Here is a 27,479-nt window from a genome sequence, read left to right as displayed (position 1 = left end):
GCACTCAATCATTCAGAAGAAAATGGGAACAATACAGTCAAGGAAGACTTCTCCATTACAAATTAAATTTGATAGTAGAAATATAGGACCCTCCAAAATTTAGATCCAAGGGTTTTTAATTGTTAACTGATTGCTTGTTAACTATGCATTCATAGAATTGGAAGATATTTATTCCAGATTTGCTGGTGATCTCTAAAATTTACCTGCTTTGAGTGAAATAAAAGTCTTCTATTCCTTAATATTTCCCCCAAGGTCCTGACAGATGTGCTGATTCCAGCAACAATGCAAGAAATGCCAGAAAGGTAAGAATACATGCATGATGGGAAAATAAATGTTAAAAAAAACTTTAGCTAATCACAAAATGATGTATAAATAATGTGGACACTATAATTATATTACAAATTTACAGTCTGAAGAGGGTTCAATAAAATGTTTTATTTTTTCATTAATAATCCTCATTTGTGAACTTCCATGCAACAATTACAGAACGTTGCATTGTTAGTGATGAAAGAAACATTTTTTTGCAGATATACTTTTGTTGGATTTATAAATTGGAAAATTATAATAGAAAGATATGGTGCTTTTCATGACACTGGAGCACTCAAAGCACTTCACAAACAATAAAGCACCTATGCAGTATGATCACTGTTGTAATGTAGGAAACACAGTAGCTAATTTACACAAACTCCCACAAGCAGCAATATGATAATGACCAGGTATTCTGCTTTTGTTATGTTGATTGAGGGATAAATGTTGGCCGTGACACCAGGGATAACTCCCTTGCTCTGAAAAAGTGCCATCCACCTGTGTAGGCAGATGGGGCTTCGTTTTAAAGTCTCATGTCCAACACTCCCTCAGTACTGCACTAAGGTGTCTGCATAGATTTCCGTGCTCAAGCCCTGGAAAGGGACATGAACCTGGAACCTTGTGGCTCAGATGTGAGGGTATTATCAATTGAGCCACAGCTGACACACTTTTAAATGTTATTTTTGAAGAAATGCTCATTGTTATTTATCGTATTCTGGCTACAACTAGTCAGTCACATTGCTTTATGGCAGTCAGAAAGAAGTATTTATTCACAACATCAGAATGTGCATGTACAAACATTGAAGGTTCAAGTTTATAATTACAGCAGCACTTCCAATGACAATTAACTACAGAAAAATCAATGAGACATCATTTAAAATGTAACCTTCAGAGACTTTGGATATCTCGGTTTCTGTGATTTTCCATTTTGCCTAAACTAGTCTGTTTTCTATATTTTATTGTAGGATAATGTACACAGCGGCTCCGCCATTCCACCTGATCATGGCTGATCATCCAACTCAATAGCCTGCTCCCACTTTCTCCCAATATCCTTTGATCCCTTTCGCCCCTAGAGCTATATCTAACTCCTTCTTGAAAACATACAATGTTTTGGCCTCAACTACTTTCTGTGGTAGCAAATTCCACAAGCACACCACTCTCTGGGTGAAGAAATTTCTCCTCACCTCAGTACTAAATGGTCTACCCTGTATCCTCAGACTGTAACCCCTGGTTCTGGACACCACCACCATCGGGAACATCCTTCCTGTATCTACCCTGTCTAGTCCTGTTAGAATTTTATAGGTTTCTATGAGATCCCCCCTCATTCTTCAGAACTCCAGCGAATGTAATCCTAACTGACTCAATCTCTCCTCATATGTCAGTCCTTCCATCCCAGGAATCAGTCGGGTAAACCTTTGCTGCACTCCCTCTATAGCAAGAACATCCTTCCTCAGATAAGGAGACCAAAACTGCACACAATATTCCAGGTGTGGTCTCACCAAGGCCCTGTATAATTGCAGCAAGACATCCCTGCTCCTGTACTCGAATCCTCTCACTATGAAGGCCAACATACCATTTGCCTTCTTTACCGCCTGCTGCACCTGCATACTCACCTTCAGCCATATTGGATCCTAAAGTTCTCTGTTATGGGGCAGAAGCAGATGCCACCACTTTCTTCAGATAGCATTGCATTTCATCCAATCACTCTCAAATATTGGCACTGAGGATGGCATTGGTTTCTGCTATGGCACCTGCCATCTATATTGGGTGACCTCTTTCTGTGGCATGCTGGCAATATGGTTGGTCACTCAATGCCAGTAACTGTCAAGGTCACTGTGGCACTGAATTTCTTTGCTACTGGATCCTTCTAGGATGCCTGTGGAGACCTCAGTGGTAGTACGCATTAAGGTCTTTACTGATGCAATATTCTGAAGGGCAGGTCTGTACATTATATTTTCCATGGACCCCCACAGTCAACTTGAATGCGCCAGAGGCTTTGCAGAAATCACAGATTTCCCCAGAATTCAGGGAGCAATAGACTGCAATCATCACCATAGAAGGCTCCAGCTGGCCCGTGCTGCACAAACATTAAGAGGAAGGGCTATCACTTCTTAAATATCCAGCTGGTATGTGACCACAATTGAAGAATTATGCAGTTCTGCACAAGGTACCCAGGCAGTAGCCATGACTCCTATGACTCCTACATTCTCCAGAACTCCCAGGTGCCACATATGTTTAATGGACCTGATGCACTGGAAGGTTGGCTTCTGGGTGATGAGGGATTTTGAAGAGATGGTACATGATACCCGTGAGGGCCCCAAGAACATAAAGGAGAGGGGCTATAATGACAGCCACGGCACCACCAGGGACATCGTCGAGCAGACAGTTGGGCTGCTAAAGATGAGTTCCCGGTGCCTGGATAGATCAGGGGGAGTATTGCAGTAAGCTCCATCCAGAGTTTCACTGGTGGTTACTATGTGCTGCACTCTGCATAACCTCTCAATTTAGAGAGGGGTTGCCCTGAAGCAAGATAGCGGGCATTCCTCTGATGAGGAGATTGATGAGGAGGTGAGGGAGCACCCTAATGGAGAGGTGCAAGGGCCTGCACGGGATCAGATGGATGGCTGTGACATACGGGAGGACATAATAAGGCGGAGGCTCCAGTATATCAGGCATTCCTGGCCTCTGAAATGTACTGCCTGTGTCTCAACGTAATTCTATCTACACTGTGATCTCACTGAGATTCCTGTCACACACTCATCATCTCGATTCCTTAGTCATTGTGGATCTTGACAACATTCACAACTGAAAATGAATGTATCTTTTCTCCAGACATTTCATAAATCGCTTACAGCTAAAATCAACCTCTGCATTAGAGATAATACATGGAAGGTGTATTAACAAATGGGCAATGGCCCATCTAATGAGAACATCTACAGAATGCATCCATGTGACCTGGTTTGTGACCATTGTGGAGTTATCTTAATTCTTTACTGTGTGCTTCCCCCTTCACTTACTGCTGGAGAGAGGCTGCTGCTCTGTTACTCCCCTTGCCCTGGATGACTTTGGCAGGCGTTCTCTGTGTGGCCGAGGCCTTGAGGGCCCCACCATGTTAGAAAACTCCAGAGTGGCAGGAGGACCTTCTGTTGCGACGGCAATTGAGATGGACTGTGCCATTGATGGAGGGGTAGAGGAGAGGCTGCCCCATCAGAAGTGCCCTGAGAGGTGCTTCCAGTTGGTGGCAGCTGCTGCTCATCCTCTGCTATGAGGACCAATTGGTCCTCCCTGCCTTCCCATGAAGACCCAGGAGCTGGCTCAGTGTCCAGGATCCCAGTCCCCTTGTTGCCCTGGCTCTGGGTCCCTGAGCTCAGAGCCAGGGCGATGGTGTGCAGGTTGGAGCACATACCCACAACTGCATCTGCAATACATTCAGTTTTCCCCTCCAGGACAGTCACCATGGAGGAAGTTTGGTGCTCTGAAGTGTGGGTGATCACAGTGCACTGGACACCTCCACAGTCCAGGCCAGAGCACGGAACGCCTCTGGTATACCTGCCAAATCTTCACATACCTCGCGTTGGATATCCAGCATCTGCCACCATACAGACAATTCCAGAGGCTCATCATCCGACTCAGAATCAGTCTCTGGATCACCCAGCGCACTCCTCCGACTGCCCAAGGCCTGTTCCACCACACTCTCCAGCAGCTTCAAGTGCAGATGTGAAGTGCCCTCATCAGATTGTGCCTGTCCTTGCCCCAACGTGCTAATCCCTGCCGAAATTCCAGCATCTGCACTGACACTTGGCGCAGGGAGAGAATTTGACGCTGCACCCTCCGAGGCTTCCGCTTCCCCCTCGGAGGCTAGTGTTGGTCTCTCAGGCCTGCCGGGGTCAGCAGACAGTGATTCACCTGTGCAGGACACACAGCAAAAAGGCCTTTTTCAGCTGTCATGGGGTGTGCAAGGGCACATTATTCAACATCACTAGCACTATATGGATTATGAGATGACACCTTACAACCATTAAACCACATAACAATCTCACAAGATTTCTACCAGGAAACGTCCTGGCATTTGAACGCATAAACCACACATGTACTATTCATGTCACCATGTCAGGCACCTTACAACCTCCACCCTAGCCCTCTCCCCATCTGTGTCCCAGGTTTGGTAAAGCCCCTTGCAATCTCACCAGCCCCAGGCCTTCTTCCAATTTCTCCTCTGCCAATCGAATGGCTCCATTCTATGGAGGACAATAGCAGAACCTCCTCCTCCAGCGGCATGAAGATTGTCAGATCGGGCATGCCAGCTCCGGTCCAATTTCTGTCCCGAGCATTGTGGGCCCGCTTTTCCTGAAATGAGGTGTAACATTGCTATGATGTTTATTCGCAGGTACCTTAAAGTCAGTATGCATCCTAGCTCTGTGAGGAATGCATAGTTTGCACAATGATTGGCAACCAATACGCTGCGTTCCCTCCTCAAGTCTAAGGCCAACCCCCACCCCATCCTCCCCCACCCTGGAACTACAATGACACCTTCACAGAGGCAACGGGGCCGCAAGCACTCACATTGGTGCACAATGCTACTTTGGACTTCTAAGGTACTCACAAGGCTTGAGCTTTATCAAGCCTTCCTTGTACTTTCCATGTACACTAATACACAGAGTGCTGACACGCTCACCCTTGTGGATCTCAAAAGGTCATTTAGCCTCTTCCTGCATTGCCTCCAGTTTTGAGGCATTACACCAAAGCTACTGACCTCTGTGGTCACCTTTGTCCAGGCAGGTTGGGTGATTGAGGGAACTCTTCACTTCCTGTCCGTTGGCACCAGGACCTCACGACTGGTGGACACAACCTGAAGGAGGTCTCAGAGGGAGTCTTTATCAAACATGGCGTAGCTCAGGACCGTCTTACCTCTCCACTCGCACCTTTCTCTCAGCCATCTATGGATGAAAATATGTTAAAATGAACCAGCCGCTCAATATTCAGATCTTAACATTATGTAGATGATCAAAATGTGTGCTCCCTGCCAAAAACACTTAATTCTAAGCCTTTACAGAATTTCTAACATTGTTCAGATACTTACTTTGGACAATGCCTGAGAATCTTGCAAAAATTAATTCCTTCTGGCTTTGCACTGCGGTAAATCACAGGGGCACCCAACACTGCCCCATGCCAAGTACCCCTTCCGGGTCACTGTCTGTGAATTTGGCCACTGGACATCCCGCCCTCCACCTCCGACAGGGCAGGGAAATGACAACCCAGGGCTGAAAACCCACCCTGCAGCCATCAATTGGATGATTGCCACATTATACGGTATGCTACGACAGCGGGGACAGGAGTCGGCAATCCTGGGTTTGGGGGAGTCCCGCCCACCAAAACGCTCTGTAGTATTCAGCCCAATGAGTCAGGGACTAGTCTTTGAATGGAGCAAACATTGAATGAATGAAAGATGTAACATGCCATCAGAGGTATCTTCCTGCTGATCAGTGGGCACTCAGATCCAGGAACCAGCACACGCAGAATAGTGAGCATCAAGCTTCATGATGCCATTCTCTCTCCTGATGCTTCTTATGTTACCTTTCAGCTTGTCCTTACAGAGGCTCTGCTCATGTAATTACCTTGGTGCAGGGCCAGGTTATTCACATACCTGTAATGGTGATATAACATGCAGAAGAGTCCTCCTGCTACTCAGAAACCCTGAGATGAGAGCCACCATTTTATGCAAAGAGACTCATGATATTACAGCATAGCCAAACATTACTGGTATCCCTGGCCCTTTGGGAAGGCACATGAATATGTGTAAGAACCACATACAGCAGCACCATGGGTAGGCTGAATTGTAATAAACACTTTGTGTAAATGTATATGTGCACAGTAAAGCTGCGTTGTGATAAGTCCTGTATTTTGAAGTATAATTGTTTTTTGTTTGCTTGTTGTGTTTGAGAGAATGGTTGGAACTCAATTTGTGATGGGATGCAGCTCTGCTTATCACCCCTTATTGAATTATTGCCTGGTTTCTAATACTTGGAAGTAGTCTGTAAGTTCTGGTGGAATGTACCCTCCTAGCTGGTCATATTCTTCTCTGGTGTAGTTTATCCTAGGGGCCTCTTTCATTTCCTCTTCTTCCTGCTCTTGTTGTGCTTCCATTATAAGGTCATAAATGGGAATAACCATAATTTACATGATGATAGAGGCTCCATGACAGAAGGTGTGAGTGTCTGAGACTCCAGAAATGAAATTTTCTGAAATCTTTCTTGGTTGAAAAAGTATTTTTCTAATCACTTTGGTCAAAGCTGATACTTCAAAGAAACTTACCAGCTTGCTAGCTTGACAAGGCATGCACAGAACTTACTCTTCTTCTCTAAAAGCTTAACTCAGATACATGTCATATTTTTCAGCCAGCAGCTCTTGCTCTCATTAATCTATCATTTGCAAACACGCATCACTTTGGAGGTGGGCACATCTGCTTACTGTGGCTATGACAATGTGATAAGGCCAATATAAACAGGCAAGCTCTCCTACACCTTTGACAGACCAAATGATACACACTTGTTGACGGGCTGCTGTCCCCTTAAGTACAATCAGACAGAAGTGCAGTGCAATTTGCCAAATATGATTTTGCTAGATAAATGAACAGAGGATGATTTGAACTTGTTAGTGCTGGTTTTGGACTGAACTACTCAAATACTTAAAGGAATTACGAGTTTGTGTATGCACTTTGTTTGTTTAATAATAGATACACATAACTTTAAATCACAATCTGTCGGGCATTAAAATCATGTTTGGTACACCTTGGCGCAGTTCCTTTGTGAGGAAGGGTATATAGCAAATCAAGTATTCTATGCACGCCACTCCCAGTCCAACGTGCAAGTGAGTGTAGAAATAGGAGAATTAAGTGAATAAATACATGGCTGGAAAACTGGTGTAGGAGGGAGGGCATCAGATTTCTGAGGCATTGGGACCAGCTCTGGGGAAGGTGGAACCTATACAAAGCCAGACAGTCTACACCTGAACAGGATTGGGATGAATATCCTGGCAGGGAGATTTGCTAGTGCTGTTGGGGGTGTTTAAATTAGACTGGCAGGAGGATGGGAACCTGAGGGCAAATTCAGAGCAGGGAATGGGAGATGGAGAATTAGAGAGTGACTCTGGAAGGCAGAAGCAGCACAGGTTAAAAAGTGTACAGCACAGGAATTTGGAAGTGTTAAAAGGTACACATTTAAATGCACGGAGCATAGTAAATAAAGCCGATGAGCTCAGGGCACAGATAGGCACATGGCTGCATGATACCATCGCTATAATGGAAACTTGACTTAAGGAGGGGCAAAAATGGCAGCTCAACATCCCTGGATATAGAGCTTTCAGGCAGGATAGGGAGGGGGATAAAAAAGGTGGGGGTGCAGCATTATTGGTTAAAGAATCAATTACAGCTGTGAGGAGAGATGATTTACTAAATGAAGCATCAAATGAAGCCATATGGGTTGAGCTCAGAAATAAAAAAGGGACAGCCACACTGCTAGGAGTGTACTACAGATCCCCAAATAGTGGAAGGGCGTTAGAAGAGCAAATATGTAACTCTTTCGAGTTATCAACAGATCGCATGTAACTCTTTCGAGTACATTCACAGTTCTTGGTTTCCGGGAGTGGGACATGAACCCACAACCTTCTGATTCAAAGGCGAGGGTGCTATGAACTGAGCCACAGCTGACACCTCGTTTAGCAAATATGTAGACAGATTTCTGAGCGCAAAAACAATAGGGCAGTAATCGTTGGGGACTTCAACTACTCTAATTTCAGTTGGGATACAGTGTAAAGGACACAGAGGGTGCAAAATTCTTGAACTGCATTCAAGAGAACATTTTTAGCCAGCATGTAACAAGCCCAATGAGACGGGGTGCAATTCTAGATTTAGCCTTAGGTAATGAAGGTGGGGAAGTGGATGAAGTAGCAGTGGGAACCATTTTGGAGATAGTGACCATAATACAGTTAGATTTAGCATCATCAGGGAAAAGGACAAAGATGGACCTGGAGTAGAAGTACTAAACTGAGGGAAGATAAATTTTACAGAGCTGAGAGGTGAGCTGGTGAGAGTGGACTGGATACAGTATTAGAAGGAAAAGCTGTGCTAAATCAGTGGGAGGCATTCAAAGGCGAGATTCTATGGGCACAGTGTAGACAGGTCCCCACAAAAAAAAAGGGTGGTACTGCCAAATCTAGAGCCCCCTGGTTATCCAGAAGCATACAGGCCAAGATAAAGCAGAAAAAGAAAGTTTATGACAGTCACAAAAGGCTTAATACTGTAAAAAGCCTAGAGGAATATAGAAAGTACAGGGATGAAGCAAAAATGGAAATTGGGAAAGCAAAGCGAGGATGTGAAAAAATATTGGCAGGTAAATTCAAAGTATATCCTAAGATGTCTATTCAGTACATTAAGAGCAAGAGAATAACTAAGGCAAAGGTAGGGCCTATCAGAAATGTATATGGTAACTTGTAGGTTGATGCAGGACATGTGGGCAGGTTTATCAATGAATACTTTGTCTCTGTCTTCACTAAGGAGATGTAGACATTCTATTTAAAGAGGAGTGTGAAATATTAGATACAATAAGCATAGTGAGAGAGGAAGTACTGGAGGGACTGGAATCCTTGAAGGTGGATAAATCACCAGGGCCGGATGGATTGTATCCCAGGCTGTTGAAGGAAGCAAGGGAGGAAATAGTGGATGCTCTGAAGATCATTTTCTAATCCTTTCTAGATACAGGCGAGATCCCGGAGGATTGGAGGTCAGCAAATGTTGTACCATTATTTAAAAAGGGTGCGAGGGATAGGCCAGAAAATTGTAGGCTGGTCAGTCTGACTTCAGCGGTGGGCAGGTTATTGGAAACAATTCTGAGAGACAGGGTAAACTGTCACTTAGAATGGCATGGATTGAACAGGGATAGTCAGCATGGTTTTGTTAGAGGAAGATCGTGTCTTACTAATTTAATAGAAGTTTTTGAGGAAGTAACAAGGACGATTGATGAGGGTAGTGCAGTGGATGTTGTCTACATGGATTTTAGTGAGGCATTTGACAAGGTCCCATATGGTAGACTGGTCAGAAAAGTGAGATTTCATGGGATACAGGGGAAGGTGGAGAGTTGGATCCAAAATTAGCTCAGGGACAGGAAACAAAGGGTAATGGTCGATGGATGTTTTTGTGGATGGAAAACGGTTTCCAGTGGTGTTCCACAGGGCTTGGTGTCGGGGGACCTTGCAGTTTGTTGTATATATTAATGATTTAGACTTAAACATGGGAGGCATGATTGGGAAATTTGCGGATGACACAAAAATTGGCAGTGTAGTTGATAGTGAAGAGGATAGCTGTTGACTTCAGAATTATATCAGTGGTTTAGTTGAGTGGACATAGAAGTGGCAAATGGAATTCAATCCGGAAACGTGTGAGGTAATGCTTTTGGAATTTGATTTGGTAATGCAAACAAGCAAGGGAATACTCAAAAAATGGGAAGTTATTGAGAGGGGTTGAAGAAGTGAGAGACCTTGGAGTGCATGTTCACAGGTCCTTGAAAGTGGCAGAACAGGTGGACAAGGTGGTCAAGAAAACAGAAGGAATGCTTTCCTTTATTGGGTGAGGTATTGAATACAAAAGCAGGAATGTAATGATGGAATTATATAAAATACTGGTTAGGCCACAGCTGGAATTTTCTGTACAGTTCTGGTCACCACATTACAGGAAGGACATAATTGCTTTGGAAAGAGCGCAGAGGAGATTTACAAGAATGTTGCCAGGGCTTGAAAATTGTAGCTATGAGGGGAGATTGGATAGGCTAGGGTTGTTTTCTTTAGAACAGAGGAAGCGAAGGGGTGACCTAATTGAGCTGTACAAAATTATGAGGGGCCTAGATAGGGGAGACAGGAAAGACTTGTTTCCCCTAGCTGAGGGGTCAATTACCAGGTGATTGGTAGAAGGATTAGGGGGGGGTGCATGAGGAAACACTTTTTCACCCAGGGGGTGGTGACATCTGGAATTCACTGCCTGAATTGGTGTTGGAGGCTGAAATGCTCAACTCATTTAAAAGATACCTGGACCTGCATCTGAAGTGCTGTAACCTGCAAGGCTACGGACCAGGCGCTGGAAAATGGGATTAAAATGAGCGGCTAGTTTCTTTTTTCTCATTTGGACTGGTGCAGACATAATGGGCTGAATGGCCTCTTTCTACACCCTAACTTTTCTATGGTTCTATGGCCACTGTTTTTGACTCCCAGCGTAACAAAGTGGCCACTATGCTTGAGTCAAGGGGTTGTTGCTGCTTTTGTAGATAACCTTGGAAAACACCTTGGATTTCAGGAGAAATGTTTTGTTAAAGTTTGCTATTTTTGAATAATATCAGTTAATTTTTTTTAATATGTACTTAGTTACAGCAAAGAGAATTATGGATTTATGCAGTTTTTTCAATATTTGATCTGTAAAAAAACAAAGAAACTTTTTCTCGTAGATTTAAGGACAATTCTTACAATTTACTAATTCAATTCATTTTTATTTCTCAGTTTGCTGGCCGACATCAGAAATTTTGCTAAGCATTGGGAGCACTGGATGTCTTCTTCACTGGAAAATCTCCCAGATAACCTCTCTGAAAAGAAGCTGCCCATCGCACAAAGATTTGTGTCTTCTCTAAAACGGCAAACTTCATTTTTACATCTTGCACAGGCAAGTATTAAGCAACCCCGAATATTTGAGTATTTTTTGCACTCCACCTATTGGCATCCCTGTTAAATACGTTTTATGTATTGTCCTGCTCAGATTGCCAGACCTGCTTTATTTGACCAGACTGTTGTGAATTCCATGGTGGCTGACATTGAAAAGGTGGATCTAAACAGCATTAGCTCACAGGCCCTTCTCACAGTATCAGGTGGAACAGACCAGGACTTTGAACTTTATTCTGATTGTAAGTACATGATACTTGGTCATGCTATAATAATCAATTTTAATGAGCAGGTACAGGTTGCAGCAGATAATGTAACAAAATGGATAACTGCAGTCATCAGAGAAATCATGGTTTATGACAAACACATGATAGGATCACCTACAGAGTCATTGATTATTATTCACACAGACTTTGAAGCAATGATTTATTTCATGAACGTAGCTTGCATTTCCAATTATGTTGCTTTTCACTGGCCAGTGTCTGCTCTGTTGGGTACAGATTGTATCACTGATCTGCACCTGAGATCATTGCCCCAAAGGAGTCCACCTCTGTACAATTAAACATTCTCACAAATAGGTAATATGCTCTGGTATACTAGTGAAACACACCAGAGACTGGTGAGATATGGAAAGAATCTACCAATCTGGACTATAAATTGAGAGGCGGGAGCAGGGGTGAGATTGATTTCCGCTCAGGAATGGGACAGCTAGCCAGGCACCATATTGCGCTGGTCAGCTCATTAGAGTGGAGAACATACCTGAACATGGTTCTCATCCATTTGACTCATGATTATTAGTGTGTCCCTTTAGTCAGCCAATTGTGCTCAACTTTAACGCCACCTACCCGAAAGCCCTTCCTCCCACTTGGAGGATTCACACAGACAGAGCAACTGTGTTGTGAAGAAAACCCTTGAGAACGTGGTGTGTGTAACTTTCCAGGCACCCTCCACCACCTTCTACCCTCCCACTGTCACCCACCAACTTCCCCCCATCACTTTTCACCCACCAATATAACCATTCCTCTCTCTCCGCTCTGTTACACTTGAATGACCCCTCCATTACCCTTGAACCCTATAACCATCACCCTTCACATGACTTCTCTCCCCTCTGAGCCCAGACCCATTACTGTCCCCATGCTCAGCCTGACCCTGACCCCTCCCATTATCCATGCCACCTATTTTTTCCATTTCCATGAGCCCCTTGCCATCACTACCTGACCATGATCTTGGACCTGCCATCCTAACATATCCCATTGCCTCCTTCACTGTGACTCTGCTACCCAGTTCCCTTTATTCAACCCCAGGACCCTACTGTAGATTGTGCCGAGCCTGCCCCTTAGGACCAGCTCTCTCTCACCATCTCTGCCCAGAAACCACCCCCCTCCTTACCCATTCATAGGATCCCTACACCCAACGTGCAAGGCCCTTCCCTCCCTCCCACATCCCTGCACCCTTGCCTTCCCTCCCTGGCTCCGTCCCTGCCCCTGACTCCCTTTCTCCCCCGGCCAGCCTCCCTGCCCTGTGCCCCTTATATTGCCAACACTTGACCATCGCCTCATGGAATAACACTCCCCGAAGTGGAAAATACTGGCTACTCACTCCAATTCCTGCATAGTTCTACCTCATCTGCTGCATGCTAGTTATATGCAGTCGTAAATCTGAAGGCACATATTGCTTGCTCACTGATAACTTAATTCTAGCTAATCTTTTAATGAGCATACATAAGAACATAAGAAAAAGGAGCAGGAGTAGGCCATTTGGCCCCTCAAGCCTGCCCCCACCATTCAAAAAGATCATGGCTGATCTGCCCCAAGCCTCAACTCCTCTTTTGTGCCAACTCCTCAAAGCCCTCAACTCCCCAATATTTCAAAAATCTATCTACCTCCTCTTTAAATACTTAGAGTGATCTAGCCTCCACAACCCTCTGGGGTAGAGAATTCCTGACCTCACTACCCTCAGAGAAGAAATTCCTTCTCATCTCAGTTTTAAATGAATATCTCCTTATTCTGTAACTATGTCCCTTAGGTTGAGATTCCCCCTCTAGTGGAAACATCTTCTCAACATCTACCCTGTCAAGCCCCCTCAGAATCTTGTACGTTTCAATAAAATCACCCCTCATTCTTCTAAACTCTAATGAATAAAGGACTAACCTGTTTAGCCGTTCTTGATAAGTCAACCCCTTCATCCCAGGAATCAGCCTAATGAATCACTTTTGAACTGCCTCCAATGCCAGTATATCCTTTCTTAAATATGGGGACCAAAACTGTACACAGTACTCCAGATGTGGCCTCACCAATGCCCTGTACAGTTGTAACAAGACTTCCCTATTTTTAAACTCCAACCCCCTAGCAATACAGGCCAAAATTCCATTTGCCTTCTTAATTACTTGCTGCATCTGCACATGAACACCCAGATCCCTCTGTGCTGCCCCTTTTTGGAGTCTCTCTCCATTTTAAATAACAGTCTGCCTTTTGATTTTTCCTACCAAAGTGCATGACCTCACACTTTCCTACATTAAACTCCATCTGCCAAGTTTTTGTCCACTCACTCAACCTGTCTATATTCCCTTGCAGATTCCTTATGTCCTCATCACAGCATGCCCTCCCACCTATTTTTGTATCATCAGCAAATTTGGATACATTAAACTCTACCCCCTCTTCCAAGTCATTAATATAGATAGTAAATAGTTGAGGCCCTAGATCCTTGTGGCACTCCACTAGCTACGTCTTTCCAACCTGAAAAATATCCGTTAATCCCTACTCTGTCTTCTGTGTGTTATCCAACCCTCAATCGATGCTAATACATTACCCCCAATACTGTGAGTTCCTATCTTGTGCAATAACTTTTTATGTGGCACCTTATCGAATGCCTTCTAGAAATCCAAATATACTACATCTACCAGTTCCCCTTTATCAACTCTGCTTGTTATATTCTCAAAGAACTCTAGCAAATTTGTCAAACATGATTTCCCTTTACAAAACCATATTGACTCTGTTTGATTGCGTTAAGCTTTTCTAAATGTCCTGCTATTTATTCCTTAATAATGGACTCTAGCATTTTCCCAACACAGATGTTAGGCTGACTGGTCTATAGTTTCCTGCTTTTTGTCTCCCTCCCTTCTTGAACAGAGGCATCACATTAGTGGTTTTCCAATCTGCCGGGGCGCTCCCAGAAACTTGTGAGTTCTGGAAAATTTCGACCAATGCCTCCATTATCTCTCCAGCCACTTCCTTTAAAACCCTTGGATGCAGGCCATCAGGTCCTGGGGACTTGTTTACCTTTTGTCCCATTAGTTTCTCAAATACTTTGCTCCTCGTGATAGAGACTGTTAAAAGATCTTTCCTCCCATTAGCTCCTTGCTTATTTGATATCTTTGGGATGTTTATAGTGCCTCCATTGTGAAGACCAATGCAAAATATTGGTTTAAGTTATCTGCCATTTCCTTGTTCCCCATTATCAATTCTCAAATTGCAAACTCCAAGGGTTCCACGCTCACTTTAGCCACTCTCTTTTTATATATCCGTAGAACTCATGCTGTTTGTTTTTATATTTCTTGCCAATCAATTTTCTCCTTCTTTATTAGCTTCTTTATTAGCTTTTTAGTCATCCGCTGCTGGTTCCTAAAAAATTCCCAATCCTCTGGCCTACCACTAGTTTTCGCTGCTTTGTATGCCTTAGTTTTTGATTGGATACTCTCCATGACCACCTTTGTTAACCACGGGTGGTTCATTCTTCCCATCAAGTCCCGCTTTTTGACCGGGATAAATTTTTGCTGAGCTTGCATGACATGCAGATCCATGAAAATGCACTTCCTGACACTTGCCATTGGGAATCTCGACATGCCTTCAAACTTCCCTGAACTTAATCATAAAAGTTCATCCCACTATCAGGAAGCTAATTTTTATCTCCTGCTCAACCAGGTTCACCTTCCCACTTTGCTTCCACTCCCAGAAACAGCACAAGATTTTGCCCTTAGGCTCATTCTGGTATTTTTCCATTTTTTGAGCCTTAGCTGCACTCTCTCAGCGGTGACAGTACATAATTGTATGCTAACCTCAATTGGTCTCTCAGCAGTATGGTCAAGAATAAAGGGAGCAGGCCCTTAACCCAACCTCTCACTTTACTGGCAGTTTTCCATAACTAAACGCCTCAAAGAAGAACAATAGTGAAATACTGGCTTGATACAGATACCTGCTTGAGTGATGTGAGTTAGAAGGGTCATGTTGTACAATTTGATCTGAGCTACTTTGTATGGGCAAACGGATCTTTTTTGCAGATGGCCGATGAACATTCTAATATTGGTAAAAACTGAGTTTTCACAGCATTCCTCATGTGCATGAAGATGTGTCAAGGTACTTCATGTCAAAGAAAAGATTAAATAAATTCCAAAAAATAAAGAAAAGGCACTGCTGAACACAAGGTTTTTCAGGAAGCTTTGGAAAATGGAGGGAGATGGCAAGATGGAGTAGGTAGGGATTTCTAGAGTGTAGGGAGTTCAAAATGGGCCTCATTGCTCCCATTATCCAGCTGGAAAACAGATGCAAAAAGGTACAATTTAGAGGTACAATTTCATGCACTGGATAATATAAAGAAACAGCTGGCTGGTACAGAGGTCACCTGTCAACATCAAGAGAAGATCAAAGGTCAGAGGTGGAAATGGGGGTGTTGCATCGATCTTGCAGGTAATGAGGGGGCGGAATCCAGGGACAGCGAAGTCCAGGACTTACTTTGTGGATGATGGGTGGGGGGGTCAGTCCAAGGTACAGCCTGCTCAAGAGCAGGCTAAAATTCCAGTATTCAACTAACATTTATCAATAAGACAGGAGCCAAATCTGCCACCAAAACTAGGGCCATTAAGATCCCAAATCAACAGAAACTAAGCAGAAAATGAAGGTGCTCCATTTTAACTACCACTTTACTACGATTCCCATCGATTGAGGAGAGCTAAAATCACTCCTAATCACCAGACGTAATTTCTAGCTCTGCATGTTAGCATGACTAATTTTTGTCGATTTATTGATGCTTTTAAATAAAATATGATTCAGGGGAGAATGACAGAAACCCAGAAAAGCAAGGGAGATTTGATAGTCAAAAGTAGTCCTATGGAACAATTGGTATCAAATTGGTGTTATCACTATACCTCAGAATTATTGTATATATTGGGCCAAATCTTGCAGGAGAAATAACTGTGTTAGTGAGGCACTCCATTATTAATGCACCAATCAGCAAGGAAGTTCAGGCAGTTAAGAGAGATACTATGAGTTCAAATCTCCAGATCAATATTGAAACAGTAAATGCTGGACACACTCAACTGCTAAATATTTCCAGCGTTACTGTTTTGATTTCAGATTTTCAGCAGCCATGGTATTTTGCTTTTGCTCCAGAACTTAAAGATAAATGTACGCTGCTACACTTTTTGCTTCACATAAACAGCATCTCACCTGTTATTTTTAAATATTGACTGGATTTGCACTTTAATTGGGATTAAACCACTGCAGAAAGTTAGGACAGGAGCTTAACCTTTTTCACGAGATTTACCAAAGCTTGAAGCATTGCTGAGAGTGAGGTTATGCATGGCACGGGCTCTGACAAAGCTCCATCCTTTTATCAAATTTTTTATAAGATGACAATTTTTTATGAGATGACAATTTTTATTAAGATGACAATTGTTAATGCAATACCAATAAACCTTTGGCCAGAAAGGGAACAATGTAAACTGTTCAATCTCATTCCTGCATGAAGTAAATTGTTGTTAGAGAATTTAGCAATGTCAAATTTCAAATTTAATTTTCCTTTCAGTTTCTGTTTTCTCTCTTAATCCAATTTTTCTTTCACTCTCTCTTTTGATTTGATTCTAAATTACCCATTCTAATTCACCCTCCTCTTTCTTTCTCAATATTTAAACCTTCCTGTTGTGCCATTGCCCTTACCATATCACTATCAGCTCACTCTTTCAGCAAGTTATGCCTTGAAAACATTTTGAGTTGAAAAGTGTAGGAAAAAGTTGAACTAATGGTATGTGCCCTGCTTCATCAAAATTTGGTCCTTATAATAGAACCCTTATGTTTACCTAGTGGTCAGCTTATATTTAACTGGTAGTTCTCTTATGCATTTGATCTTTTGTTGCCATTTGAAACTGACTGCTCTGAGTTTTCAAATAGTTAGAGCAATCTCATGTTTTCCTTTTTTACATGCTAGATGACTCTATTACAGTGTTTCAAGAACTGAAGGACCTGTTGAAGAAAAATGCTACTGTGGAATCATTCATTGAATGGTTGGATATAATAGTAGAGCAAAGAGTCATCAAGGTATCTTTTAGAGATGCAATATTTGTATAAGAGTTAAAAACAGACTTTCTTTCAATATTATTTGTGCTTTTGTCTAATATTGTGACTTTTGATTTACTGTTTTTTTAAGCCAAGTAAACAAAATGGAAGGTCCCTTAAGAAGAGAGCCCAAGATTTTCTTTTGAGATGGAGTTTTTTCGGAGCCCGTGTCATGCACAACCTCACACTCAACAATGCTTCAAGCTTTGGTAAATCTTCATATTGTCATTCTTTTTTACACAGTCCAATATTTGTAGGTACTTTTATGTGATATTGGGATGGGAATGCACAGCAGTGGATAGTGGGTTTCATAGTCTTAATTTAGGAGCTACACGTATGATTCTATTCTCAGAAAGGAATACTATTCACATTAAGTGCATCTTGGGGAATCATGGACATTGGAGGGATCAGACATCTCAGGCTGTGAGTTTGGAAATGTCACTGCTTGCTGGAAGTGCCAGTTCGATGAATCACCCCTAATATCTTCCAGCAGAGTTTTGTCATTCCGTTCCCCTCACCCAGGCTTATTAATGGCTGACCTTTCAAACACCTTTTCAGGTATGATTGACGAACACAATCTGCAGCTTTAGTGACTGGTTGATGAACATAACTCCAGAACATTTTAATAATTATTACAATTGGGCTGAAAAGGTGAACAATTGGACTGAAAGCCAATCCTATTAAAAGTTTATAATAAAAGTAAAGGCCTGGAGAGCAAAATTCTTCCTGCTGATAATATTGATGATAGATTCAACACAAGCACAAATTGGGATTTACCATTTTGTACTTGTGCGGCTTTCCTGTCGTATGTACAGGAGAAATTTCAATCCCTTTAGTGTATCTAATTTTTCTTTCATAGTACTCTGACACTTATTAAAGCATTAAAGTATTTTACTGACTAAACACAGTAAGTGCTGGAATTACTCAGTGGGTCAGACAGCACATGTAGAGAGAGAAACAGAGCTAAGAGGCTACAAAGTGCTGTTCTAGCAGCACTGGAGCACCTGCTATGGACGGCAGAGGCCTCAAAATGGTGGGCACATAGCTTCTGGCTACCTCTGGTGCAACCTGTGTGGTATATCAGGCTTCCCAGAAGGAAAAAGCAGTTTGGACCAGTACTCTTATTTCCCAGTTTTTACAGTTTTTTCCTTCTGGGTTGGCAGGGTGCTAGCACGGGCATGCCTTACATGAACCAGAAGCTTTGGAAGTGGGCGGATTGTGACATCAAACAGCTTGTCAGGCTGATTTGACACTTTTGCCAATTTAGAATGTGCAGTTCCAGCGAATGTCCTGTCCTGAATGCTCCCAACTGAATATGCATTTAGCTGTGCAAGAGTTTCCTACTAGTGCTATTTAAAGGGATTGTCATCCAATTTGCAGGAGACATGTGTTTGACTTGGTTTTGCAGAGTTTGTAATATGGTCCTGAAGAAGCTTTATTGCCTTGGGTTTTGAAGGGAGTGCTGCTGCTGTTGACATGGAGGTCAGAGGAGTTTTCTGCCCTGTGTACAGAAAGCCTGCAGGAGTTCTGGGGCCTGTAGTTGTAGTTCAATGCCAAATATGTAGTATAACGGTACTTTACCTTTAATAAAATCCCATGTTTATTATATTAAGCAGTACTGAGTAAAATTATACACCTTTTATTGGCTCATCCTGCAAGGGCTTTTTATTCATTCACGGGATGTGGGCTTCATTGGCTGGGCCAGCATTTATTACCCATCCCTAGTTGCCCTCGAGAAGGTGGCGGTGAGCTGCCTTCTTAAACTGCTGCAGTCCATGTGGTGCAGGTACACCCACAGTGCTGTTAGGAAGGGAGTTCCAGGATTTTTACCCAGCAACAGTGAAGGAATGGCAATATATTTCCAAGTCAAGATGGTGAGTGACTTGGAGGGGAACTTCCAGGTGGTGGTGTTCCCATTTATCTGCTGCCCTTGTCTTTCTAGATGGTAATGGTCATGCGTTTGGAAGGTGCTGTCTAAGGAACTTTGGTGAATTCTTGCAGTGCATCTTGTAGATGCTACACACTGCTGCTATTGTGTTATATTTTTATTATATTTATTATAATTCAGAAATTTTGAAACTAACAAAATGTGGAAATATCTGCTGAATCCTGCAGATGATTAACGATGGACACCATAGTAGTTGAGCCTAATCTGGTTCTCGCTTAATATTTATCCATGCAGTTTCCATCTGAGGGGGTCAATTAGTAGTACTCGGAGCAAGGATCCTGACTGACTTGGCTACTTCCACATCCCGAAGTTATTTGTAGAGCCCTGTTGTTGGTCTGCTTAGGGTCAGTTAAATCAGCACAGACTGAAGATCAAAACAGCAGGATTTTGAGCTCCTGCTGGGGCAACAAGCAGGGGTGGGAAGGAGCTGAAAATAGCCCCGCCAGCTGGCGTGCTAGTTCTCTGACAATCCCGCCCTAGGCATTTTGCAGGGATGGGGTGTGGGGGGGGAAGCAGGGATACCCACTCGCACAATGTAGGTAACCAAATTGGCTCATTAAAAGCCATTAAAGGCCAATTAAGATGTCGAATGGTATTTTTTGGTCGGCCTCTGGGTTCCCACGGGCTACAGGGCCCAATTTACGAGCTTCGTGGTGGCCTCCCAGCAGTTGACCAGGGGCCAGTGCTCCATGAAGGCAGCTCCTCCCTGCCTGCCTAGGCATGGGAGCAGACATAAGCCACCATGGTTTTTTTTTTAATTTAAATTGAAGATTTAAAAGTTGGGCCACCTCCATCTTGAAGCGTACTCTCCCTTATCTACCCTTTATTGCAGTTTACTGCACATTTCAAGTTGAAAAGCATACGATTCTTGGTCCAGCTTCGAGAACTCACCCATCACCCTTAATTGGATGGCGAATGCATCTTCAGGCCAATTAAGGGAGCGCCCCTTTGAAAATCATATTGAGCGACTCTTCCCTGGGTGCGGTTTTGGCTTCTGGGATCTGTCCCGATGTCTGTTTCCTACCCCCAGAAGGGAACGTTCTCCCAGACAGCTTGTTGGTCTGCACACTGAGCCATTCAGGGTAGCTTATGATTCCATTTCTAAACAGTGGCCGCTCAGAGGAAAATCAAGCAGAGCCATCATTGAAGAATAAGATAGGCATTTTCCCTTGAAGAATCAGCACAGTATTAGTTCCTGATCCCAGTCTGGGGAGTTAATTTTGAAGAGATCAGCAACTCAACTTACAAAGGTATTGTGCACATCTCACTAGAAAGTGCTGCTTATAATTCTTCAACTATGAAAGAGTTTTTGATTCAGGCATAGAACCCTTTTCAGAACAGGTATCTGATGTCATTGATAAAAAATTTAAGAACAGAAAGCGCCACACAAACAAATACGCAAAGTATAAATATGTACCTGCTTTGTTGCTGAGGTTTGCCTTCCTTTCATCAGCATTTTCTTTCATGTAATTAGTCGTTAAATAGTCTGTGAGTGCAGTAAACAATGTAAGAGGTAGGTGAACCTTACAACAGATTAGGGTCAGAATTAAAAAACAGTGCCTTGTTTGAGATAGAAGGGTCAAACAATGATTTTTATTTTCCCTGCTTTTTAAAGTGAGCAGATGGTCACTGAGATAACTTTGCTTCACTCCCTCTCCTCCTAGGTTCCTTTCACCTAATCCGAATGCTGCTAGATGAATATATTCTACTAGCCATGGAGACACAGTTCAACAATGACAAGGAGCAGGAGCTACAGAATCTCCTAGACAAATATATGAAAAATGCAGGTACTTTAAATAAAGAAGGCAAATAATTTCCTTATGAAATTGTGAAATCTTCCAGCCATGCTTTTCTGCTACCAAGAAATACAGCAAGTAGGGTTGCCTTGCTTTTACCATGTCTATTGAAATGAGGCAGGGCCAGGTAGTATCATTGCTAGAGCTCCGAAGTTTAGTTATTGATTTTATTTATTCATTCATGGGACTTGAGAGTCACTGGCTAGGCCAGCATTCATTGCCCATCCCTATTTGCCCTTAAGAAGGTGGTGGTGAGCTGCCTTCTTGAACGGCTGCAGTCCATGTTGTATAGGTATAACAGTGATGTTAGGGAGGGAGTTCCAGGATTTTGACCCAGTGATGGTGAAGGAACGGCGATATAGTTCCAAAGCGTGTGGCTTGGAGGGGAGTTTAAGATTAATTAGAAACCTTAAAAACTAATGCTTCCACATCATAAGGCCCAGATGTAACTGCAGAAAAAAATTCTCTTCATATAAACTCAGGACTTTTAATGCAGGTACCCTTCCAGACAGCCCATTCAAAAACTGAACTGTTTATTTGTACTGGACTGTTCTGTTGGAGATTCTGTTGCATCTTGTAGTGTAAAAGAGTTGAATTAAGTCAGTAAACAACGCAGCATGATGAGATTCCCAACTTTGAGTGTGAATTGGATGCCTCACTTGGTAGGAGCATGACGTTTGCAAATTATCCCTTGAATATTTTACCATGCCAATGGGGCACATCAAGAATGCCTGTGTTCAGCTAGAAGCTGCAAGCTATGGTGTAACTTATTGGTTCAGGTAGGCAAGGTGCCAGTTCCCCCGAGAACAAGCTTAAAATTATACAAGCCACCCCTTTAAAGAAGAGCGCATTAAATCAATTTTAAATGAATTTTTTGGGGGCTTCCTGGATGGGTATTAGCCTAGACTACTTGGTGGAGCCCAGTTCTGTCACTTAGTGGTTTGTTACAACTGGTCTCAGCAGACATCAGTGTGGCTAGTGACCGTTTTGACAGGTGAGGCATATGATATACATGGTCGCATATATAATATGACAACATTGGAACTCCAGTCATTGCTTGTCCCATAGTCATGTTTGAAAGAATAACAGTTACTGATGTTAAGTTTAATGTTTTAACATACATGAAGTGCTGCTAGGATGAAGAAGTAGTAACAAATAGGTAAATATACAGTTGACCAAACAAGAAGACATTTGCCAGGCACAATGAAGGATGAAAAAAAGTCTGCATTTATAATGGACCAATGAATAAGATGAATTCCTTGTGCCTCACCATATCAACATGGTCAATACACAAAAGCAAAGCTTTTAAAGTTATTGTTTGATGAAAATATACTTGGAAATAGATTTTTATTCCAGAGCAATATTTTTTCAATTGATTTTTAGCTTGACAAAGTGAATAGCATCTTAAAAATGCAGTGAATTCCCAAAACGATATAATAGAATAGAATAGTTTTTATTATCTTTGTAAACATTGAGCCATGCATTCTGATTTATGCAAGCTACAAGACTTTCAGCAATTCTTATCTTCAAGGAGATGGTTGCACACTTCTTCCATAGGCAATTGATGAGTTTGCCTAATCAAGCTATGTTGTTACCATGGCAATGGGCCCTTCTTGCATGCACCAACGGACAAACAATTAGGTTCTGTAGTGCCACGGGAGCCAGTACTATAGAAGCCGGAGGTTCTCAAAATAGCGAGTGAAGAGCTTCCATGCACTTATGGTCCTCTCAAAATGACAGCGTGAACTCTCCATGTTTGGAAGGTGATAATGCAGGCATGCTGTGCGTGCACCAGAAGATTTGACAGTGGGCAGATCATGATCACAACAGACTCTCAGTCTGATTTGATGCACTCCTGCAAGCTTGGATTGAGCGGAACAAGTGAATGATCTGTGCTAACCACTCCTGTCTCATGAGGGACCCTCCACTAGTGTCATTTAAAGAACCATCCCACCAGTTTGCAGGTGAGGTGCTTACTTGCTTTTGCACTTGCAGTTTTTATGGAAATACTGTAATGTGTTATTGGAGGTGTCTGGTTTATTGCTGGATTTGGAAGGGAGAGCTGCTACATCCTGATGGGGAGGTCAGAGGAGTTATGCAACCTGTCTTAAGAAAGCCTGCTATGTGTTGTAGAATGCCTTTAAGGGATATCAGCATGAAATCACTAGGAGGCAAATGTGTCATGTGATTAGTTTCACTTTTGCTTTGAGCAGAGCACAGACACACAGCTCTGGCTTCAAGCTTTATATCTTTGTTTAACTGTTCTCATGTTCCTAACCTCAGTAAGTGAACCCACAATGTGCTTACTAAATCCCTTAGGAGCAATTGATGCCTTGTGTCTTAGACCGCAAATAAGCTCAAGGTATTATATTAATATAATAACATGGCATGGTGATCAGCAGTGGCAGTAAGATTAAGTACAGGTATGTGAACAGCCTTGAATCATACCACATGGCATGAGACAGCCCTTGATGATTTGGTCAGATCGCAATGAGGTCGCAACAGCGAAGCATATTGAAAATACAGCAGGTGACTGCGAAGAAAAGCTTTGGAGACACAGTACTGAGGTAGTGCTCAAGTAAAGAGCTGGTAAGCAGATGGATTTCTCATGGTGAAATTGCAGCACATAGCCTGTCAGCTCCATGAGGTGAACAGCGTGTAGTGAGGACCAGCATCGGGTTAGCTCAGCCAGGAAAGGCGAATGACCAGGGTGTGGGCCGGATTGATAGCGAGCGAGGTAGAGTCGAACAAAAACAGAAAAAGCCATCATAAAAATCAGGCCAGAGAGGGTTGCAATTATAACGGATGGCTTCAGGAGTTACTGAACAATAAGAAGCAAAGATGCCATTATCCCGTGGTGATTTCCTGCCACAACTCGTCTTTATGGGTGGAGCTTCGGAAAAGCGCATGAAAGTGGTCACAGCGACACTCATACCAGGTACTATAGAAGAAGGAAGATCAAAGGGGTGTTGTCAGAATGTCCACAAAATTCCCAAGTTTGAATTGGGATGTAGCTGACCTATTATCTGAATGTGTCAGGTTTAACAGAAAAAGAGCTAAAGAATCCCAAAAAGACATGGACTACATTAAAAGACTGGTTCAGAGTCAGGTTAAACTTCCTTATTGATCAACTAGAGTTTATGTCATTTTGACAACAGCTTACAGAATCCATAGACCGCTTTGTCAGCAGGTTCAGAGAAAAGGGCATGTACTGTGATTTTTTCAAATGCAGAATTGTTGAGTTGGTGATCGCATCCACTCCCATGGAAGTGTTCCAGAAAGGTCTGCTAGACAGGCCCAAATGTATAGTATCAAAGAGCTCCTCAAGGATGGACGCAAGTACGGAGCAATCCTCGTAGGTCAACAAAGCTTACAGGTTCTAAGTACAACCCCAACTGTTGACACACTCACTAGAACATGCAAACCGAGAAAGACATGTGGAAAGCGTGGTCTTCTGCACTCATCAAGGAAATGCCTAGCTTTCCATCAATTCTGTAAGGTATGTGGAAGAAAGGCCCACTGGCAGCAGCAGTGCACTAGAGCAAAGGCTGATGCAGCTACAAAGAGCCGTGCACTGATCCAAACTGACCGTACACAATGGGTATCTTCAAGCAATAAGAATGACCATGCAGTATCCCTTCAGAAACATATACATGAGGTGATTGACAAACTATAAAATGACCATGTGCACAACGAGATGAAAATTGATGAACACATGTTTCACATTGTCAATCCCATGCAAAACGTACATGCTATCAAACCATCTGAAGTGTTTGCCAAGGTTCAAATTATCTGCCCTATGAAAGTTGGTAACTATTCATTATTGGCCAAGATTGACACAGGGGCAAGTGCCAACATACTACCTCTGTGCATTCTAAAAGACATGTATTTACAGATGTGGAAGGCCATTGCAAAACCTACTACTGTCAAACTTTCTGCATACAATGATTCACTAGTTTCATGTGCAGGAGCCATAGTCCTAGAGTGCAAATACAGTCAATCCTCCTGGGTGTCACAGATGTTCTACGTCATGGAAACTAAAGGCCTAGTGATTGCAGGTCTACCAGCATGCCGTGGCCTCACACTAGTAACAATCCATGGAACCAGTCAGACATCACAAGGCAGACCAACCTCAGAAACTATTCCTATCACCTCAGTTCATGACCTAACATCAAAATATCCAGAATGTTTTAACAAAATCAGCAGTTTCAAGGGAGCTGCAACATTACACTTACAGGAGAATGCATGTTCATCAATTGATCCACCATGTAAGTACAGCATCCACATACAAGACATTTTGAAGATCAAACTAGACAAAATGAAGAAGGATAGAATCATTAGAGTACAAGAGCACACAGATTGATGCAGCTCACTCACATGTGTCATAAAGAAGTACAGATCATTAAGAGTATGCCTCAATCCAAGACACTTAAATGCAACTTTGAAGAATTGTCCTTACAAGGTACCCACAATTAGAAGAGTTAAATCCAAAATTTGAAGATGCAAAGTTCTTTTTGAAGCTTGATGCCAAGCATAGTTACTGGTCAGTACATCTCATGGAGAAGTCCCAAGAGCTGACTACATTTCATGCCCCATTCGGGCAATACTGTTTCTGATGACTTCCTTTCAGGCTATCTGTTAGCCAGGATCTCTTTCAAGCTCGCATCAATTGCATTACTTGCATTGGGCCAGGATGGATCTATATCGTATATTGTATCACTGTTATTGGAAGAACAAAGCAAGAACATGACCATAATCTGCATTTATTAATGCAAGCGGCACACAATGAAGGATTGGTGTTCAACAGTCTGAAATGTGACATCAATGTGCAGCAGATCAATTTCTTCAGTTCTATTTATTTCACTGCTGACATATGTCCTGATCCAAGTAAAACAGAGGAAATGAAAGCTCTGGCAACACCTCAAGACAAGGATGATTTTTGAAGACATCTTGGTTTCTTTAATTTCCTATCTCCATATATTTCCCAATTTCGCTCAAAAATTTTCATCGCTAATGGTATTGTTGAGAAAGGATGCGCCTTTCCTGTGGCATGAAGACCACCAATACCTCTTTGAAGCACTGAAACAGTCATTATCAGAAGCATCAATATTGCAATTTTATGATCCTAGGGAGACAACTACCCTGGACATAGCTGCAACACAAAGGTCTGGGCAGAGGCATATTATAAAAAGGCAAACTGATTGCATTTACTTCAAAATCTCTGTCCAAAATGCATTCCAATAGCTCCAACATTGAGTGGGAAATGTCAGCTTTGGTGATATATCCTTAGACCTACAAGCTGACATCAAGCTTGAAGATGTTCTCCAAATTGATCTGGTACATTTTGTGCAGTGCAAATGCTAGCAGCTACAAGTAGAAACAAAGAGAAATGTGCCATGTCATCCAGTCTTAGTTTCACTTTTGCTTTGAGCAAAGCACACACACACACAGCTCTGAAGTTTTCAAGCTTTATACCTATGTATAACCGTTTTCATGTGCCCAGTCTTAATAAACGAACCTACAATGGGTTTACCCAATCCCTTATGAGTGATTGGCACCTCTTGTCTTATACAGCAAATAAGTTCAAGGTATTAGAACTTTATAATAACATGACATTATGGAGGCTATAGTTGCAATCGCTCTTAGTCTGCAACACAACGGGCAATTAAGCTGAGGCTGCAGCGAGGGGAAGCTCTGCACAGGGACAGGAAGAGGAGGAGGGCCCAGGAAGTGATCACAAAACTGTACCACCTTCCAGAAAAAAACCTGCAGCATCACAGCAGAATCAGAGCGGTGCTTCCAGTGGCCATGAAGGTCACCAGCCCTCTCAACTTCCAGGCAGCCAGATCCTTCCAGGAAAGAGCAGACATCATAGCTAAAATTTGCTAGTTTGCTGTCCTTCACTACATCTGTGAGGTGACTGAGGCCCTGTACACCAGGAGGAGGGACTTAGGATAGACAGTTTCCCAATGGTGCAGGGAATCAATGACTGTACAAACATGGTTCTGCAGGCCCCATGTGTAAAGGGGAAATGTACCATAACATCAAAGTGTTCCACTACATTAATTTGCAGTTCAAGTGCAAACACAACCAGAGCATCATGTTTTCGAATGCCCGGCATATAGGCAGCAGTCATGATGTCTTTATTCTGAGCAGCCCACCAATGGAGATGGCAGCATACTGGAAATGTCATAAGACACGTAATCCACAAACCTGGGAATAATGCATTGGCAAGTGGGGAGGGAGGTGGGGTATGTTTATGTTGGGTGCCCAGCCCATCTCCTTCCTACCCATACCTGACCAGTTCCCCATAATACGGGGGAGTGGGTGTGTGGGTAAGTCGTCTATTTGGCCACCCGCCTTTAGGCCTGTTGAGGCCCTTAACTGCCCAATTAATTAATTAATTAA

At 42.8% G+C, this 27,479-nt stretch overlaps 1 protein-coding gene across 1 annotated transcript in view; it reads left to right on the top strand.

The window, feature by feature from the left end:
* rfx6 (regulatory factor X, 6) overlaps positions 1-27,479 on the top strand; it is a 104,907-nt gene that overhangs the window by 19,305 nt on the left and 58,123 nt on the right. The window contains exons 10-15 of the mRNA XM_078541378.1: positions 253-302; positions 10,846-11,005; positions 11,099-11,243; positions 17,200-17,309; positions 17,419-17,536; positions 20,940-21,062. Coding sequence (XP_078397504.1) covers positions 253-302; positions 10,846-11,005; positions 11,099-11,243; positions 17,200-17,309; positions 17,419-17,536; positions 20,940-21,062 — 706 coding nt within the window. The remainder of the gene's footprint in view (positions 1-252; positions 303-10,845; positions 11,006-11,098; positions 11,244-17,199; positions 17,310-17,418; positions 17,537-20,939; positions 21,063-27,479) is intronic.

This window comes from Cetorhinus maximus, chromosome 5, assembly GCF_964194155.1.
Source record: "Cetorhinus maximus chromosome 5, sCetMax3.hap1.1, whole genome shotgun sequence".
Taxonomy (NCBI): Eukaryota; Metazoa; Chordata; class Chondrichthyes; order Lamniformes; family Cetorhinidae; genus Cetorhinus; species Cetorhinus maximus.
This window is presented reverse-complemented; position numbering and strand designations above follow the sequence as displayed.